The sequence below is a fragment of the Cordyceps militaris genome (genome assembly GCF_000225605.1).
Source record: "Cordyceps militaris CM01 unplaced genomic scaffold CCM_S00008, whole genome shotgun sequence".
Lineage (NCBI taxonomy): Eukaryota > Fungi > Ascomycota > Sordariomycetes > Hypocreales > Cordycipitaceae > Cordyceps > Cordyceps militaris.
Window position 1 is genome coordinate 150,034 of NW_006271976.1, and position 17,510 is coordinate 167,543.

The following is a 17,510-nucleotide window of genomic DNA, read 5'->3' on the forward strand; positions in this document are numbered from 1 at the left end:
ACGGACTCGGGCCGTGGACGCCGTAAAAAGACGAAGAAGAGAAGCCCGTGGGGAGGGACAGGGGCTCCGAGGTGAGATGGAGGAGCGGCGGGAATGAAGTCGGTGGATGGGTGGTGGTGGGAGGCGTCACGTCACGGCTGCGGCGGGGTGCAGCTGGCAGAGGTAGGGCAGGCAGGTCGGTTATGCGTAGTAGGAAGCCGTAAATAGCAGCGGCACCAAGGAGCTTGTCCAACGCTAGATGGGGGTAGGTTCCTAGTGATGTGGTGCTAGTTGAGGAATCCGGTGAGGAAAATGACGGACGGCCATGCGGTTACATGCATCAGGAGTAAGTCTATGATGATGCAAATACTAAAGAGACGCGGCGTTGTGAGCTGTCTGTGGTCTGCGTGGTCTGCGTACCTACAGGTACTTGACCAGCCCTGGCGAGCCCTGGCATGCCTGAGACTGCTGGTACCTTGTTCATGCAACGCCGACGCGGTGCATCCAGGTACCTCTGTCCAGCACCAGTCTACGTAGAGTGGGCAGGTACCTCGGGGGGGTTGTGCACAAGTCAACCCTCGAATGAGTTCTGAGTTTAACCACCATTTGGTCTTGTTTAGCTGGGACTGGGTTGCCTGCGCCCGCTTCGCCACTGGCCACGTACTCACTAACTTTCAGTGTTCCTTGGTTAACCTTTTGCCCCGCCGAGTGACGGATGGTTGCAAAGCACTAAGCAGGCATCCCACCAGGCTGTCGCCCGTATCAAGATTTTCTTTCTCTAGTCTCATTTTTATGTCCTTTAAATTATAATTTATTACACCTTGATATACTCTCAAGTAACCAGCCAACCGAGGTCTTCTCCTACTCCCCAGAACCGTTGCATTGTTCCAGGCCAGGCCGGGCAGCCTGTACATTTTGCCTGCATCGCGTCAGGACTATGCACATGCTTACAACCCCCCAATCGACGTGTCAAACTGCCAACCCCAGGTAGCACAAGGTGTATCCTGTATTCAAGTACCAGGTAGCTTCTCGCCATAGCGAGACAAGCTCACTGGATGGCTTCCGCTTTGCCCATGTCACCGCGCACCACCGCTCACGCCACCGCCAACATGTGAAAGGCCGGCAACAAACGTGGCTGGCGATCGTCTCTCCCGCTTCCCCCCTTTGGAGCGAGTGGTTCATCGTGACAGCCGGTGTCGAAACACTACGAAGAAGCTGTCGGGCCACTTTGTGAAGGGGCAAAATTCGTAGAATGTATAAAATTAAAAAGTCCCCATTCTCCGCCGCGAATACGTCTGGGTCGTGAGCAGCGCCTCATTTCTAGCCTTCTAGATGGCTGTCTGAATCCGTAGTACTACCCCCGACACCGCCAACCTCAGTCGCTACCGTAGAACCAAGCATTGGGCAGCAAAATGACCTGCAGCAAGACCAGATGGCCGCATTAGTAGCTCGAAATGGCCAGACCAGAACACTAAATTAGAGACAGCACTGCGCAGCTTGCCCTGTAACGCGGGGAACGATGGGTTGCCGAATGAGGGGAAGCTCCTGGTAGGCAGCTACTAGAGGTAGGCACGCAGCCCCCGTACGACTATTTCTTTGCCTCGTTTCTCCCAATGCTGCGGCCTTTTATGTCTTGGTTCATTTCCTTTACCCTTTCACGCCCCTTCAGAAAAGCATCCTCACTGTCCATGCCCTCGTGAGTCTTGCGCGGTCCCTCGTCTCCAACTTTGCCCGCCTTGGCCTGGATCGAGGAGCCGATACCGCTTCGCTGTGGGGTAAAAATCCTGACAAGAAAGAGCCCCCAAAAATCAAAGCTGTCACTGTCCATCGTGCCAGCCCAGTCACAAGCTTCGCGCGCGCCGGACTACTTCCACACATGCGACACTTTCCTCACACCCCCAAAGTTCCTCATTTTTCTCCTCTGTGATTCCATCGACCATTCATTGAACCGTTTTCGCCCTCAACGCTGCATCGTTCCAACTCGATTCGTCCCGCCGCCAGCCAGCTTCCTCCGCCCACTAGCTCGCCCGCCTGCCCATCCATCCATCGCACACACGACCAGCGACTACCCCTACCCAGGGACCCCTTCGACCGAGACACAGGAACAGACGCAACCTCTGCATGGCCCGGGAGCTATGCTGTCGAGCTCGATGCGCCAGACACGGCCGCGGAAGCGGCTCCTCGACCCCCTCGCCCTCGCCCTCGCTTCCCGACTCGGCGCCGCCTCGTCGCATCGGTGTCCGATGGCCGGCCGCGGAGCTGCCACGGCCGCTGGAGCGTGGCGCCCCGTCTCTATCCTTGACGAGTATGTCTTGCGCTCACTCCTACGATATCTAAGAAGAGGAAAAAATGCGATGTTGCAGTGAAAAGATACAATGCAATTGATCACGCTGACACTCTGGCAGCTGGGTTGCTCGCGAGGCCCGCCCCATAAGCTTGCGCCAGCTCATGGTCTTTGGCCGCTCCCTCACAGAATCCCGCCTCATCAGCTCCGCCAACTATGTACGAACAGAATTACCCTCTAGGTATATTGCTCTGACAAATAGTTTGAAGAAATGGGCAAGAATCGAGAACTAACATAGCGCAGAATCGCCCATCGCCTCCGCGACATGCAGCAGCTCCCATACGTCGTCGTCACGAACCCCCACATCAACGACGTCTACAATCTCTACTACAATGCCTTTGACACCTTTCGCAAGATCAAGGAAGTTAAGACCCTCGAGGACAATGACCGCCTCTGCAAGATTATCAGCGAGATGCTCAAGGGCCACCTCACTGTCATCCCCAAGCTCGCTATGGGCATCCTTGAGTGCGGCGGCCTGATGAACCCGAAAGATCTCGACAAGTTTATGAATACCATTTTGCGATCCGTACGTCCCTGTTCTTCTTCATTCTTGATCCTACTTTGCACCGTCTTCCCCCTCCTTTTCTGCTTCCTCGGACTTCAGCAAACACGCTAACATCCCTCCCACCAGCGCATCTCCCGTCGTGTCATTGCTGAGCAGCACCTCTCCCTCACCGAGACCTACCACTCGCCGCACTTCTCCCCCGGCGCTAAGCTCTCCGAGAGCGACTTCATCGGCGAGGTCTTTATCAAATGCCAGGCGCGCGACGTTATTGACCGCTGCGCTCGCGCCATCACCACCCTCGCCCGCTCCACCAATGGGCCTGACGCCCAGGTCCCCGCCATCCGTATCGACGGCCACCTCGGCGCCTCCTTTCCCTACATCCTCAGCCACCTCGAGTATATTATTGGCGAACTCCTCCGAAACTCGGTCCAGGCCGTCATTGACCGGCAGGCCAAGCTCCAGGAAAAGGCGGCCGCGGCCGGAAACCCCGCCACTGTGGAACCCCCGCCGCCCATCGAAGTCACCATCTGCGAGGCCCAGGAGCACGTCATCATCCGCATCTCAGACCGCGGCGGCGGCATCCCCCGCGAGGAGCTCCCGTACCTCTGGTCCTTTTCCAAGGGCCCGCAGTCGGCCAACCGCCTCGAGAACCTCGGCCAGGTCCCGCGCATGGCCGCCACCATGCAGGAGCTGCACATTGACGAGCTCGGCCGCGCCGACCTCAAGGCGCCCTCCTACCCAACACCACCTCCGCCGCCATCACCGCAAGACCAGCCTCTCACAACAGCCACGCCACACACCCCATCACTGCAAAACTCCCTCTCCAGCCTCACCAGCCGCCCGCCGAACCTGCGCCTCGGCATGGGCCTTCCCCTCAGTCGCGTTTACGCCGAGTACTGGGCCGGAAGCCTTCATGTCCACAGCCTCGAGGGCTATGGCGTCGACGCCTTTTTGCAAATCTCGCGGCTCGGCAACAAGAATGAGCAGCTCACCACGCGCGCCAGCATGGATGCGGTATGAGAAACAGCGCCTATGCCGCCACCCCATCTGTATATATGTGCTACGTGGGCGACCCGGCGGCTCCGGCCTGTTGTCTTTGTCGAACATACTCTTTGGAAATTGGGTTCCTGTTTTGTCGGCAGAGATCTCGTGGCAGGGACTTTGCCGGAAGATGGGCTTTGGTGGCAAATGGGATTGAGCCCCAAAAGCGACATTCGAATTAGTTGCGAGGTTCGCATCACCAGCATCTTCATCCTGTTTTGCTTTTCTTAATTTCTCTTGGAATTTTCTCATCTTCATTCTCTTGTTGGTCGAGGCAAGGAGTTCTTCGGTCGTGTTCCTCGTACATCGAGGTATTTGGGCAGTCTTTGTTACATTTAGTATAGCATTCTGGGGCCAAGGCCACCACATCTTACCGGGCAGACATCATCACCCGTCTTCTCTTGACTACAAACAAAAGCAAATCGAATATACGAGTCTTCAGTTAATAAAGGGAATAAAATAAGGCTACATTATCAAAACTTCCACAACAAATCTTGCTCGTAAGGGACATATTAACTTTTTGGCCCTCCATGACCACTTTCACAAGGAGGCCCAACAGCGAGCAAGCAAACGCTGTTCCTCCACAATCAAAAGGCGCCATTTACGGGGCAGACCACCATGTCAAGGAGTTCGGGACCGCTGCCGATAACATCCATGCCATCTTCCTCTGTCGGCACTGTTCGGCATCTTTACCCACAACTTCAAGCATGGTTCTGGATGCGAAACGCAAGCTCCTGACCGTGCAGGCGCAGCTCTGTAAGTAAGACTTGAAGCATCCGCGAACGCTTAGCGGCGACCGTGGCTGCGGACAGCACTGCCCTGCATAGACTCGAGTTCCGACTCGAGCTGCTTGATCTGAGCATGGGTCTGCTCGAGATCCTTGTTGAGACGATCGCGCTCTGAAATGAGCTTCTGCTCCCATTGGCGGAAGCGCTGCTCCTCGATCTTAACCTGTTCGGTGAAGCGCTTGCGAAGTGCCTCCTCTTCTTCCTTAAACTTGGGGTTGTCGAGCTTGCGTGGGCGAGCTTCGCCGAATTTACGCGTCTCCATCTGCTGAGCGCGGTATGCCTCGTAGTGAAGCTCCTCGGTAGTGTGGATGAGATCCAGCATGTGGGTGCGGATAAGAATGGACCGGAGCTTCTTAAAGTCGCAGTGGTCTTCATTTTCAACCTCAGCGACGCCCCAGGAGTACTGGCGACCCTTGACGATGCGTCCGTCGGTGGTCTTGACATCCTTCTCAGAACCAATCACAGCAAAAGGCATGGCGTCCATGAGAGCACGTGCGTGCTTAGCGGCGGCATCGTCGTCCTCCTCAACTGGGGGCTGATAAATCTTAATATTCTGCGCCTCGATGACGGCAGCAATCTAGACAGGTTAGAAGTGGCAAAGTAATTGAGCTGGACATCAAACGTACGCGCTGCTTGAACTTGGCCAAGTCGGCAGGGCTGAGAGTATCGGCCTTGGCAATGACAGGAATCAAGTTCACGCGGGAGCAGAGCCTCTTCATAACCTCGATATCAAGAGGCTTCAGGGTGTGGCCGGTAGGGCGAATGAAGTACAGACAGGCGTGGACACGAAGATCGATCTTGTCCTGACGGCGGGGCTGTTGCTCCTGAAGCATGTAGGACTCGTGCTGGTCGTCGAGGAACTCGATGATGGGCATCCAGGAATCACGGTTGTTAACGTAGTCTCCGAAGCCGGGGGTGTCGATAACGGTCAGGCGGACTAGAAGGCAAACCATTAGCATACAGAGGTCGTCCGTCAGGCTGCGGTAAGCACGTACCCTTGAAGAACTTCTCCTCAAGCTCGGCCTTGGTGATTTCGATCTCGACAGTCTTGTCCACCTGCTTCTGGTGACGACGCTTGTGGTCGGCATAGTTCTTGATGGTGGTCGAGAACAGCGTGTTGATGAAAGTCGTCTTTCCGAGGCCGGACTCTCCAGCAACCTAACGATGGATAGCGTTGTTAGCGAGACCTGGTCAAATGGTGGCATGTAGCCTCGTCCGCAGAGAGAGGCACAGGAGCGGGAAAAAGGTCGGCATACCATAATGGTGAAGCCGGCGCCTCGCTTGGCGACAATCTTGTGACGCTGATTAGGCAGATTGGCAATGCCAATTGGCGATGCACTCTCGGCGCTGGCAGGAGCCATCTTGAATATGATGAGGTGAGGGGTAGTGAATAACAAGTGTCGACGCGGTGACCAAACAATAGCCTAACAAGCAGCAGAGCACGAACCAAGATATCCGTCTAGCAAATGCTGAGATCGATTGATCAAGAAGTGCGTTTGGGAGAATGGGCCAAAGGTGGAGGAGGTCGGAGCTTGGATGGGCGTTCAGGGGCACCAAGGGGTCGTGGCCACCAATTTTGCTGGTGTCTGGGGGGATGCTGGCAGCGGGTCAGTGCATCGCACACTGGGCAAGACCAGCCTTGCCCCCCCTTTCCCAGGTTCAGCCAGGTAGTTACCAGCCGTTGCCTGTATGGCGGCAAAGCGGTCAGTGCACCCCACCGCCAATTTGTTTGGGTTGCTGTGGCTGGTAACTTCTATCCGTTGTGGCTGACGACTTTCTCCCCTGGAACAACTAATAGCCGGCATCCCCAAAAAAATTGGCGGCGTATCGATAAGCATCGCAAGCTTGTAAAGTTTTGGACGGCCAGGCCAGGTGCAACTTTGCGAATAATGGACGATAAACGACAATGAAGACCGATTTCAGGGTACGCTGCCGTATTACGCATTGTAAAGTATTACAGAACGATTTACTGACTTTTGCAGTTTTCGAACTTACTGGGCACGGTGTACTGCCAGGGCAATTTGCTCTACAGTCCCGACGGCACCCACCTCTTTTCGCCCGTTGGCAACAGAGTGACAGTCTTTAACCTCGTCGAGTACGTGCACACACAGGAATTTGGATGAATTATGTGATCTAATAAATACTAGAAACAAATCATATACCCTTCCCTTTGCGCACCGGCAAAACATTGCCCGCATCGGCCTCACACCACGCGGAAACCTCCTCCTCACTGTCGACGACGATGGCCACGCCATTCTGACAAACGTCCCCCGAAGAATATCGATATACCACTTCTCCTTCAAGTCCAAAATCACCGCGCTCTCCTTTTCGCCTTGTGGTCGCTACTTTGCGGCCGGCCTGGGCCGCAAACTCGAAGTATGGCACGTGCCGTCGACGCCGGACACCAACGCCGGTGGCGAGCTGGAGTTCGCGCCGTTTGTCAAGCACCACACGCACACTGCACACTTTGGCGACGTGCAGCATATTGAGTGGTCCAGCGATTCGCGCTTCTTCCTCACAGCATCCAAGGACCTGACGGCGAGGATATGGAGCCTCGGCGCGGAGGAGGGCTTTACGCCGACGGTGCTCTCGGGGCACAAGCAGCCGGTCATTGGCGCGTGGTTTTCAGCGAACCAGGAAATCATCTACACAGTCAGCCAAGACGGCGCGGTGTTTGATTGGCGGTATGTCAAGCCGATTGACCGCCTCAAAGAGGATGACGAAATGGACGACGACGACGACGAGTCTGATATGCATTGGCGCATTGTCCAGAAACACTTTTTCATGCAGGGCAGCGCGCACGTCCGTTGCGCGTCATTTCACCCTGAGTCAAACCTTCTCGTCGCGGGCTTTTCAAACGGTCTTTTTGGCCTGTACGAGATGCCCGACTTTAACAATATCCACAAGCTGAGCATCTCGCAAAACGACATTGACTTTGTCACCATCAACAAGACTGGCGAGTGGCTGGCCTTTGGCGCCTCCAAACTCGGCCAGCTGCTTGTCTGGGAGTGGCAGTCCGAATCATACATCCTCAAGCAGCAAGGCCACTTTGACTCCATGAACTCGCTCGTCTACTCGCCCGACGGCACCAAAATCGTCACCACCGCTGACGACGGCAAGATCAAAGTCTGGGACATTGAATCCGGGTTCTGTATCGTCACCTTTACTGAGCACACCTCTGGCGTCACGGCCTGCGAGTTTGCCAAAAAGGGCAACGTCCTCTTCACGTCCAGTCTGGACGGCTCCATCCGCGCCTGGGATCTCATCCGCTACCGCAACTTCCGCACCTTTACCGCGCCGACGCGCCTCTCCTTTTCCTGCATGGCCGTCGACCCCAGCGGCGAGGTCGTCGCCGCCGGCTCCCTCGACTCCTACGACATCTACATCTGGTCCGTGCAGACGGGCCAGCTGCTCGACCAGCTCGCAGGCCACGAGGGCCCCGTGTCCGCGCTCGCGTTTGCGCCCAACGGCGACTCGCTCATCTCGGGCAGCTGGGACCGCACCGCACGCATCTGGTCCATCTTTAGCCGCACGCAGACGAGCGAGCCGCTGCAGCTGCAGGCCGACGTCCTCGACATGGCGGTCCGCCCGGACTCGCTGCAGCTAGCCATCTCGACGCTCGACGGCCAGCTGACGTTTTGGACCATGGACGCCGAGCAGGTTGCCGGCGTCGACGGACGCCGCGACGTCTCGGGCGGCCGCAAGATGACCGACCGCCGCACGGCCGCCAACGTCGCCGGCACCAAGGCGTACAACTCGATCCAGTACAGCACTGACGGCAGCTGCATCCTCGCCGGCGGCAACTCAAAGTACATTTGCCTCTACTCCGTCACCACCATGGTGCTGCTGAAAAAGTTCACCGTCAGCGTCAACCTCTCGCTCTCGGGCACGCAAGAGTTCCTCAACAGCAAGCTCCTCAACGAGGCCGGCACGGCGGCCGACATTGACGATGACGACATCTCGGACCGCGAGGCCTCCCGCGCCGCCGATGGCCTGCCCGGCTCCAAGCGCGGCGCCGACCCCTCAGCCCGGAAGCGCTTCCCCGAGGTGCGCGTCAGCGGCATCGCCTTTTCGCCCGCCGGCACCGCCTTTTGCGCCGCCTCCACCGAGGGCCTGCTCATCTACAGTCTCGACACGACGGTGCAGTTTGACCCGTTTGACCTCAACATGGAGATTACGCCGGCCTCGACCCTCGCGGTGCTCGAAGGGGAGCGCGACTACCTCAAGGCGCTGGTCATGGCGTTTCGCCTCAACGAGGCCGCCCTCGTCAAGCGCGTCTTCCAGGCGATCCCCCACGGCGACATTGGCCTCGCGGTCGCGGGCCTGCCCGTGGTCTACGTCCCGCGCCTGCTGCGCTTCGTGGCTGCGCAGACGGAGGAGTCGCCGCACATGGAGTTTTGCCTGCTCTGGATCAAGGCGCTCGTCGACAAGCACGGCGCGTGGCTCACGGCGAACCGCGGCAAGGTCGACGTCGAGCTGCGCGTGGTGAACCGCGCCGTGAACCGCATGCGGGATGACATTAAGCGGCTGGCGGACGAAAACGTCTACATGGTTGATTACTTACTGGGGCAGGCTGGTACCCAGGGTGCGGGCAAGAAGGCGCTGACGGCTGGTGATGACAAGAAGGATGTTGTGAGCATTGATGTAGACATGAATGGCGACAATGAGGAAGCACCTAGTGATGACGACGATGAATGGATTGGGCTGGAGTAGGAGGCAAGATTTGTTGGCATATTTTATTATCATGTTAAAAATTGGTTTTGATTTTCACAGTCATGGTCGTATTCATAGAGCAATCTTGGGGCGTTGTCGATACAATACAAAAAGTTGACTACTAAGGCCTAGGCCGTCATATCGTGCGTGTGCTCTAGTTCCAGTCGCGCTTCTGAGGAAGAGACATGGCCATTCAAGCCGAATACAAGAGCGCGCCGCGCTGCATGTGTAGCGCCTTACTCCTTGGCCAAGTGATCCCACGCAGCATCAAACCCGGCGGAGCGAACCCAGCGATGCTCGACATCCTGGCCCTCGACGCTATCCAGCAGCGCATAGTGCGCCCTGAGCCAGGTCTCGTCGTCGGCGATGCGCACCCACCCGGGCCTCGCGCGGCCCTCTTCCAGGTACGGCCGGGTGGCGCGCTGCGCGAGCAGAAACGCGCGCGCCACCTTGACGGCGTGCCCGTCGTCGCGCACCGCGTGCAGCCGGGGCAGCAGCTCCTCGGGCGTGGCCACCATGGCGTTTGCCCTGCCGGTGCGGATGTCCAGCGGCACGTAGCGGCGCAGCGCGTCCAGGTCGAGCCGCGGGCTGCCGCGCGACAAGTAGGTCAAGATGCCGGTGCGCATCTTCCACTCGAGCAGGCGGGCCCTTGCGGCGGCGGGGATCCAGTGCTGCGTTTTGAGGTGCAGGAGCGCGGGGCCGAGGTTGTTGTAGTGGCTGCGGCGGCGGGGTTTTCACGTTAGTTCCCGTAGTTAGGAACAGAGAGACGGGAAACACGTACATGATGAAAAAGTCAAACTTGGGCTTGTGCGGGGGGTGGAAGATGCACGCGGCGGTCAGGTACGCCGCCGCGTGCACCACGGCGTCGACCTGCTCGTCGAAACGGTCCGGGTGGACGGCGACGTTGGCGGCGAGGTACGCGGCGATTTGGTCCGGGATGCGCTGCAGCACGCCCGCGTGGCTGTTGTCGCCGTCCTCCCAGCGGGACGCGGCGACGAGGTGCGGGTGCTCGGTGCGCATGCTGTCGTACAGGTCGGCGAGGTGCCGCGGGGTCGCCGGGAGCGCGGCCTGCCGCGCCTTGTCGTCGACGAGAGCAAAGAGCGCGCCGTAGGTGTCCTTGTGCACGCTCGTCTGCGCCAGGCCCAGGGCGACGAGCGCCGGCTGCGCCCACTCCAGGCCGTACATGAGCTGGAGGTAGGGATGCAGAAGACCTAGCAGGTGTTAACAGAGCGGTTTACAAAAGGAAGAAAGAAGAAAGGACCCGGGATAGAGAAGGGGGGGCTTGCTGTCAAAGAGCCGACGAAAGTTTCCTTCTTTTCCAAGCAGATACTTGAGGACGGCTTCCCGCCAGCCGAGCTTTTCGATTTCGCCCTGGTAGAAGCGCAGAAAGTCGCCATAGTACTGGTCTTTGTCGAAGAACTTCTCAGCCGCCTCGTCAAAGTTGTCGCGCAGAGCCTGGACAGCGTCGTCGCCCTGCTCTTTTCGCTCGATCTGGTAGGTCTGGTTGTCGTCGTAGGCGCGCTGAAGGACGTCGGCGCTGGCACCGGTGCTGTAGAGCGCAAGGAGATGGTGGACAATCTAGAAGCATGTAAGCAAAGGAAGTCCTCTAGAGAACTATTCAAAGACCGGCCCCATTTACATGGTTGTGGTATCCCCTGGGATGATAAAACACATTGTGCTTCTACAGAGAATAGGTGTCAGTTATGCTGCACCTTGTCACCTCGAACCAGACGCGGGGTTCGGTCCCGGCGTACCTCCATGTCCTGTTGCAGCAGCGCGCTGAGCTTGGCTGCCGTCTCAGGTGTCTGCTTCATACCGAGCATGCCCGTCTCCTCGGCGCCGATCAGGATGCGCGTCGCGGAACTCATGGTGTAGTGCTTTCTGCGGCTCGTTGCAACTTGCGGTGTTGTGTGATTCGTTGTTGCTGCTCCGGGGGATATAATAGGCGATGCGATTGTACAGACTTCACCCGCAGCAGTGGGAGGCGCATGGGATTATTTTATAGAGGTATATGCAACCCCGGGAATGCATCGCAACCCGCTTACTCACGGTGTGTCGTTTCGTCAAACGGAAGGCCCCCGTATGAGGAGCTTGAACGGGAGCCGGAGACGGCGGCGCGCCGACCTGCGATGCGCCGACAAGATGCTAGGTTGAATGCGTGGTCGGCTGAGGGCGCAGAATAGTGCAGATGGTAGTGCTTGACAGGCAGGCAATAAACGAGTACCAAGACAAGACGATTCTCGCATGCAAGGTTGCGTTCGGACTGGGGAAAGACTCGGAGCTGATGTCAGTTGTGGCGATGCGGAGCCCCGATGACGCTAGAATTAGAAAACGGACGACGCGGATTGGCTCATGCCATGGCCGCATTCTAGAATATAGCATCCTTGTTCTGACCCCCAACGAGCTATTCCGATACGGTGCCGGCCCGGCATCAACATGGTGCTAGCAAACAGACAAAAAAGAAAGAAGAAAAAAAAAAGAAAGAGTGACGAGGATTCAATCTTGGCAAAACAGGACAAGTGTGAACTGTACCGGGAATAGCGGCGAAACATTATACTGATGATGGGGGAAGTAGCTGTTTTTAGAAACAACGGGCGTCATACTGGCCGAAGACCGACGCAATGTCGGGCAAGAATGCGGCCGTGTGCCGAAGACAGCCAAGGTGACGAAGCAGTCTCAGACTCGGGGTCGCTGATTGATAAACGTATAAATAAAGAGTTGCGACCGCTTTGACGTTATTACGTCGGCAACCAAGACGAGCCCGCACCTCCGTAGAGTCGCATTTCTACAGATAACAGCATCACTGTTGCAGCCGGCCAGGTGGGAGGCTGGCTACACGTGCCCTTGTCAGCCCTACACCCAACCCCTTTTCCCCCTGCCCTGCAGATTTATATTATTATCAGATACGGTCCGAGAAAAAGATTGGACATGATTAAGGGGGCAGGTCCGTGGCTGTGTTGGTTGCAAAACGCATATGTGACAGGTCGTGGCTCTTGGTGGAAGAAGCCCATGATGCCTCGGCCGGATGGACAAGAAGCACCGGCAATTCAAGGGCGTATGTAGTCCTTTGTCGGTTTCGGAACGCGCGTTATCTCAATGCATCATATGTTTACGTCTCCTTTTTTCCCAACGACGTCGAAAAGCAAACCCCCTCCTCCCTCCCCCCTTTTGAGTAGTATTAGTACTATGGACCGTCACGAGAGCTTTTTTTGGCTACACCCCTTTCACCCTGCGGCAATATCGTACAGCCTACTCTGTAACTAATGCAGGGCGGCCAATTCGACCGGTGGGCCGAGGTAACCGGCTGTCGGACAAGGTCGATCGTCTTCCGCGACAGATTGTATGGACACGCGAGTAATAAGCACAAAGTTTCCCCTCTCCCGCGCGCGCCCAGGCACAGCAGCTCTCCACATGAGCCGCATCTCGGTTGTACAGATGCAAAGCGTCAAAGCCCCCGGCACGCCATCTCGCAACCAACAAACCATGTAGATGGCGGCCTTGTCCCCCTCACTCGGACCCTACCTAGGTACATAGTATGTAGCCCTCTCCCCCTCCAGCGCCAAGTGGGCTAGGCGAGAAAGTTTGTTCGTTTAGTAGCCAGAGAGCCCAACTTCCAAGGCACCGCAATACATTGTAGACATTGTGCTGCCTTCTCGTGCCCGGCCCCCGCGTTTTTTCTTGCCCACTTCGCGCGCACTAGAACATCCATCTGGGTCAGGTTTACCCCGCATCCTGTTCTTCAATACCATACGTGGCCCCCCCCGGGTTAATAAGGTGTGAACGGACACGGAGGTACTACAAGTTGATAGTATGTGTGTGCATGAACGTGCTCGGGACACAAAAAGGGGCTTAGCTTTATGGGATTCTTGTAAAGGGGGGTGCGCCGTGTTTAATTTGCTGCAGAACGCCCATTGTCACGAGCCCACATGTGATATGTGATGCGTGGGGAGGGCAACCCCAACTAAAAGTATTAAGCCCGGCCAACGCCAGCCTCGTTTTTTCTTTGAGCCTCCTCTACTTTTAGCTTTTCTCTCCCATTCTCCCTTTTCTCTCTTTCTCTCTTTGCACTCACGATTTATGCTGTTTCATTTCGCCCAATAGACCTGCTAAAACAGTCTGCGCAATCCCCCCGCTGTATCAAAGCCAACAGCCCGTTTTCCAACCAACAACCCCAGACCAAAAAGAAATCTCCCCTAAACCATGACGCAAAACCAAATCCCGCCGGGCCACCTCGGCAACCTGACCGAGGAGCAAGAGGACAAGCTGCGGCAGCTGTGGGCCTTTGCGTTCCAAATGCTCGAAATGTACGAGAAAGAGGCGCGCATCTTCGAAGAAAAGAAGGCGCGCGGCGAAGTCGACGACACGCCCAGCAAGCCCTCGGGCGGCAGTGGCGGCGGCGGCTGGGGCATCTTTGGCAAGAAGAAGGCGACGACGGAGCTGACGCACCCCAAGTTCCCCAACTGCGTCAAGGAGATGCAGAAGCTGATGCCGGCGGACGAGCCCAACAAGGAGGAGCTGGTGCGGCTGGCCATGGAGGCGCTCGACGTGTACACGCCCGAGACGGCCCGCGCGCTCATCGTCGAGTCGGTCAAGCACGAGCACCCGGACACGCTGGCGCTGCGCTTCCTGCGCGCCCGCAAGTGGAACCTGATGCGCGCCGTCGTCATGCTCGCCAAGTCGCTGCGCTGGCGCGTCGAGGAGATGAAGGTCGACCGCGTGCTGATGCGCCAGGGCGAGGGCTTCATGTTGGAGAGCGAGGTCGCCGGCGCCAGCGCCCAGGAGCAGGCCCTCGGCAAGGACTTTTTGAACCAGATGCGCTGGGCAAAGGGCTTCTTGCACGGCGTCGACCGCGACGGACGCCCGGTCAACTACATTCGCGCCGCGAAGCACCGCGCCGCCGACCAGAGCGTCGAGGCCCTGGAAAAATTCACCGTGTATAGCATCGAGCTCGCGCGGCTGTCGCTGCAGGCGCCCGTGGAGATGGGTGTAAGTGGAAAGATGCGAACCACAGAAGAAGAGCGTTGACTAACAAAAGCGTTCGCGCAGACCATCGTGTTTGACCTGACGGGCTTTTCCCTGTCCAACATGGACTACGTGCCCGTCAAGTTCCTCGTGCAGTGCTTCGAGGCCAACTATCCCGAGTCTCTCGGCTGCATCCTCGTGCACAATGCCCCATGGGGCTTCGGCGGTCCGTCCCCTCTCCCCCCTTTCCCCCCTCTCCCCCCCTAAACTAACCCTTCAACAGGCATCTACCGCATCATCGAGCGCTGGCTCGACCCCGTCGTGGCCTCCAAGGTGCACTTCACGACGGGGCCTTCCGAGATTGCAAAGTACATTGCGCCGGAGCAGCTGGTGAGCGACCTGGGCGGCACCAACCCGTGGGAGTACGAGTACGTGCCGCCGGTCGACGGCGAAAACGACCGCATGGAGGACACGGCGACGCGCGACAAGCTGCTGCAGCGCCGCAAGGACCTCGTCGCCCGGTTCGAGGACAAGACGCGCGAGTGGATCCGCGTCGCCGCCGCCGGCGACAAGACGGCCAAGGACAAGGTCAGCGCCGAGCGCGACGACATCGCCGCACAGCTGGCCACGAGCTTCTGGGACCTCGACCCGTACCTGCGCGCCCGCTCGCTGTATGATCGCCTCGGCGTCTTTCAGGGACACGGCAAGGTCGACTGGACGGCCGCCAAGCGCACCCAGGACGCGCTCAAGGCAAAGGCCGAGGCCAAGTAGCCGAGATGGTGGCAGTGTATGTATCAGGTGGGATGGAGTAGGCGGATCGGGGTCGAGTCATGCATGAAGCCATGTTATGCCGTGTGTTTATATAGCCGTCGTCTATAGAATCGGGGGATTTGGATATTTTAAATATTTTTTTAGTTAGTTCACGTCATCAGTTTCAAACTCGTTTTTCTTTTCATAGTTCCTCATCGCAGGTGTGTATTCTTTCGTCCATCTGTGTTTGGACCGTGTGTGTCCAAGCAAGCACACGGGTATCTGACCAAACAAAAAAAAAGAGCCATCATCTTTCTAAACCAACATCATTACATTTTCGCATTGCAAAATACTTTTTTTTTCGTTTCCAATAAAATCATGGCGAAATGAGTCTACGCCTTGCGCTTCTTGGAGGTGTGCTCGCCGTCAGCCTCCTCCATCTCCTCGTCCTCGTCGTCATCGTCGTCCTCAAAGTCGATATCGGAGAGGGCGTCGTGCTCCATGGCGGTGACTAAAAAATCTACTCGTTAGCATCATCTTCCAATGTCGGCCTTTATTTCCCTGGGTGGGCGGGGTGTCGTGGCAACTCACTAAAGTACTTGATGGCGTTGGGCCAGACATCCTCGGCGAGGCTGACGGCGAGGTCGTCACCGGTGGGGAAGATCTCCGTGTCATACTCGTCGAGATCGTCGTCCTCATCGTCGTCGTCGTCCTCGGGGACATCCTCGCCCGCCCTGCGCTTCTGTCGCTTCTCCTGCTCGACCTTGAACGCCTCGGCCGACTCCTCGGCGGAGACGGCGCGTCCGGCAAAGCCAAACCAGGCGAAGAAAGAGACGCCGCCGAGCCCCGTCGACTCGATGAGGGCCAGCAGCGACGCCTTGGGCTCGGCCTCGTCTGCCAGCTTCTGGCCGGCGGCCTTTTCGGCGGCGTGCAGCTGCACGGCCAGGTCCAGCAGGCCCTGCGTCAGGTCCTTGTCCTTGGACTTCCAGTTGATCCGGACCGGCTCCGACACGAGGCCGGTCCAGCCGTCCTTGGCGTAGCGCCACCAAAACTGCTTGGAGAGGGACTTGTCGGAGAAGTACTCGTTTTCGGAAAAGGTCATGGTGATGCGCACGCTGCGAGGGTCGCCGCCCGAGGGCAGCTCGAAGCGGTCGACGTCGAGGCCGACGAGGTGGTTGAGCAGCACGGCCGAGTCGGTGGGCTGAATGTACTCGTCAATGTCGGGCGGCGACTGCTCGAGGACGAGGGGCCAGAAGTTGGGGATGTCGGCAATGGTGGCGGCGCGCTTCTCGTAGAGCTTGGCGGACAGCTTGGCCTGCTGACGGACTGTGACTTGTTAGATGATTGGGTTTATTTTTTATTTATTTTTTTTTTTTTTTCCGGAGCGGCTTGCAACGTACGGAGCTCAACCTCGACATCCTCAAAGTCATCCTCGAGCTCCTGGAGCTTGCTGTAGGAGACGGAAAACTCCATCTTGTCGTCGGCCATTGTGTAGGTTATTGATGAGGTATAGGCAGAAAAAAAGTTGATGTGGAGGGAAAGTATTCGACGGAGGGAGGGCACAACAGGGGACAGCTTTCAACTTATAACGCCACGTGCAAAAAGGCAAAGGAAAATTTTCCTTTGGCAACGGTTTGTACTCCTCTACATGACATAAACAACAGTGGATATGAATATGGATGCCTATGGTTGGCGGGCGGAGCCAAGAGCAGCTTGTACAGCTGTGTCGAGCAACATGCAAGCTATTAGTCGGTGAACAACTTTGCTGTCGCTGCCTGTTCTTGCCTGTTTGATTTTTTTCTCTAGTTACAAGCTTCAAGACAGCGGGGGCCTGAGGGGCATGGCTGATGTCATTGGTGGGCAGGTCAAGCGTGACGAGGGGTCGGGGCCTGGCTTGGCTTTGTGCCTAGTAAATGATTTATTAAGTACTCTGTACTAAGGTAGCTTTTTCAGGGTCCCCAGCTTTTGGTCTTTATTACGACGCCGGCTGTACACCAGCGCCAGATGACACGGCACGTCGTACTGTCGTCCAGGCAGTGACAGTGACGGAACATTTTGGTGGCATACCGCATCTGCAGTTACCTAGGTAGTGTTACTTTATTAGGTAAGTACCTAGGTACCTACACGCGTGAGGCCTGTCTTTTGACAGGGCACTAGACACGTTTTCTATCCAACATGTAATTTTCCCCTGACTATCACAACGCTATCAACGTATCTAACACGGCTTATAAAAAATATGAATGTTTTCTTATACGTAATAGCAGCCTAATAGCGTTATGATAGGGGAAAAGTATCTAGTGCTCTGTCTAAAAACAGGCCTCACTCGCTTAGGTATGTAGGTAGCTACCTGCCTTGGAGGTAGGCACGGTAAGTACCTGAGTACTTGGCACAATTGTGCCCTCGAACTCGACCTCGACTTGTACTCGCC

General features: G+C 57.0%; 6 protein-coding genes across 6 annotated transcripts; 3 read left to right on the forward strand and 3 right to left on the reverse strand.

The window, feature by feature from the left end:
- Nucleotides 1–2,114: 2,114 nt before the first annotated feature.
- CCM_09141 (pyruvate dehydrogenase kinase) lies at nucleotides 2,115–3,848 on the forward strand (the record flags this gene model as incomplete). The annotated part of the gene is made up of 4 exons (XM_006674275.1): nucleotides 2,115–2,284; nucleotides 2,385–2,504; nucleotides 2,567–2,849; nucleotides 2,955–3,848. 4 exons carry the CDS (start codon nucleotides 2,115–2,117, stop codon nucleotides 3,846–3,848), a joined length of 1,467 nt encoding a protein of 488 aa, XP_006674338.1.
- Nucleotides 3,849–4,655: 807 nt separating this feature from the next.
- On the reverse strand, nucleotides 4,656–6,018 carry CCM_09142 (cell division control protein 12; the record flags this gene model as incomplete). The annotated part of the gene is made up of 4 exons (XM_006674276.1): nucleotides 4,656–5,234; nucleotides 5,284–5,594; nucleotides 5,653–5,815; nucleotides 5,914–6,018. 4 exons carry the CDS (start codon nucleotides 6,016–6,018, stop codon nucleotides 4,656–4,658), a joined length of 1,158 nt encoding a protein of 385 aa, XP_006674339.1.
- Nucleotides 6,019–6,563: 545 nt separating this feature from the next.
- CCM_09143 (Periodic tryptophan protein 2) lies at nucleotides 6,564–9,370 on the forward strand (the record flags this gene model as incomplete). The annotated part of the gene is made up of 3 exons (XM_006674277.1): nucleotides 6,564–6,581; nucleotides 6,640–6,752; nucleotides 6,805–9,370. The coding sequence occupies 3 exons, from the start codon at nucleotides 6,564–6,566 to the stop codon at nucleotides 9,368–9,370; spliced, it is 2,697 nt and encodes an 898-aa protein (XP_006674340.1).
- Nucleotides 9,371–9,606: 236 nt separating this feature from the next.
- CCM_09144 (HypA-like protein, putative) lies at nucleotides 9,607–11,238 on the reverse strand (the record flags this gene model as incomplete). The annotated part of the gene is made up of 4 exons (XM_006674278.1): nucleotides 9,607–10,087; nucleotides 10,152–10,581; nucleotides 10,609–10,948; nucleotides 11,125–11,238. 4 exons carry the CDS (start codon nucleotides 11,236–11,238, stop codon nucleotides 9,607–9,609), a joined length of 1,365 nt encoding a protein of 454 aa, XP_006674341.1.
- Nucleotides 11,239–13,570: 2,332 nt separating this feature from the next.
- Nucleotides 13,571–15,103, forward strand: CCM_09145 (CRAL/TRIO domain protein; the record flags this gene model as incomplete). The annotated part of the gene is made up of 3 exons (XM_006674279.1): nucleotides 13,571–14,356; nucleotides 14,417–14,558; nucleotides 14,616–15,103. 3 exons carry the CDS (start codon nucleotides 13,571–13,573, stop codon nucleotides 15,101–15,103), a joined length of 1,416 nt encoding a protein of 471 aa, XP_006674342.1.
- Nucleotides 15,104–15,474: 371 nt separating this feature from the next.
- On the reverse strand, nucleotides 15,475–16,570 carry CCM_09146 (NAP family protein; the record flags this gene model as incomplete). Its single annotated transcript, XM_006674280.1, has 3 exons — nucleotides 15,475–15,593; nucleotides 15,674–16,408; nucleotides 16,483–16,570. 3 exons carry the CDS (start codon nucleotides 16,568–16,570, stop codon nucleotides 15,475–15,477), a joined length of 942 nt encoding a protein of 313 aa, XP_006674343.1.
- Between the last annotated feature and the right edge of the window lie 940 nt (nucleotides 16,571–17,510).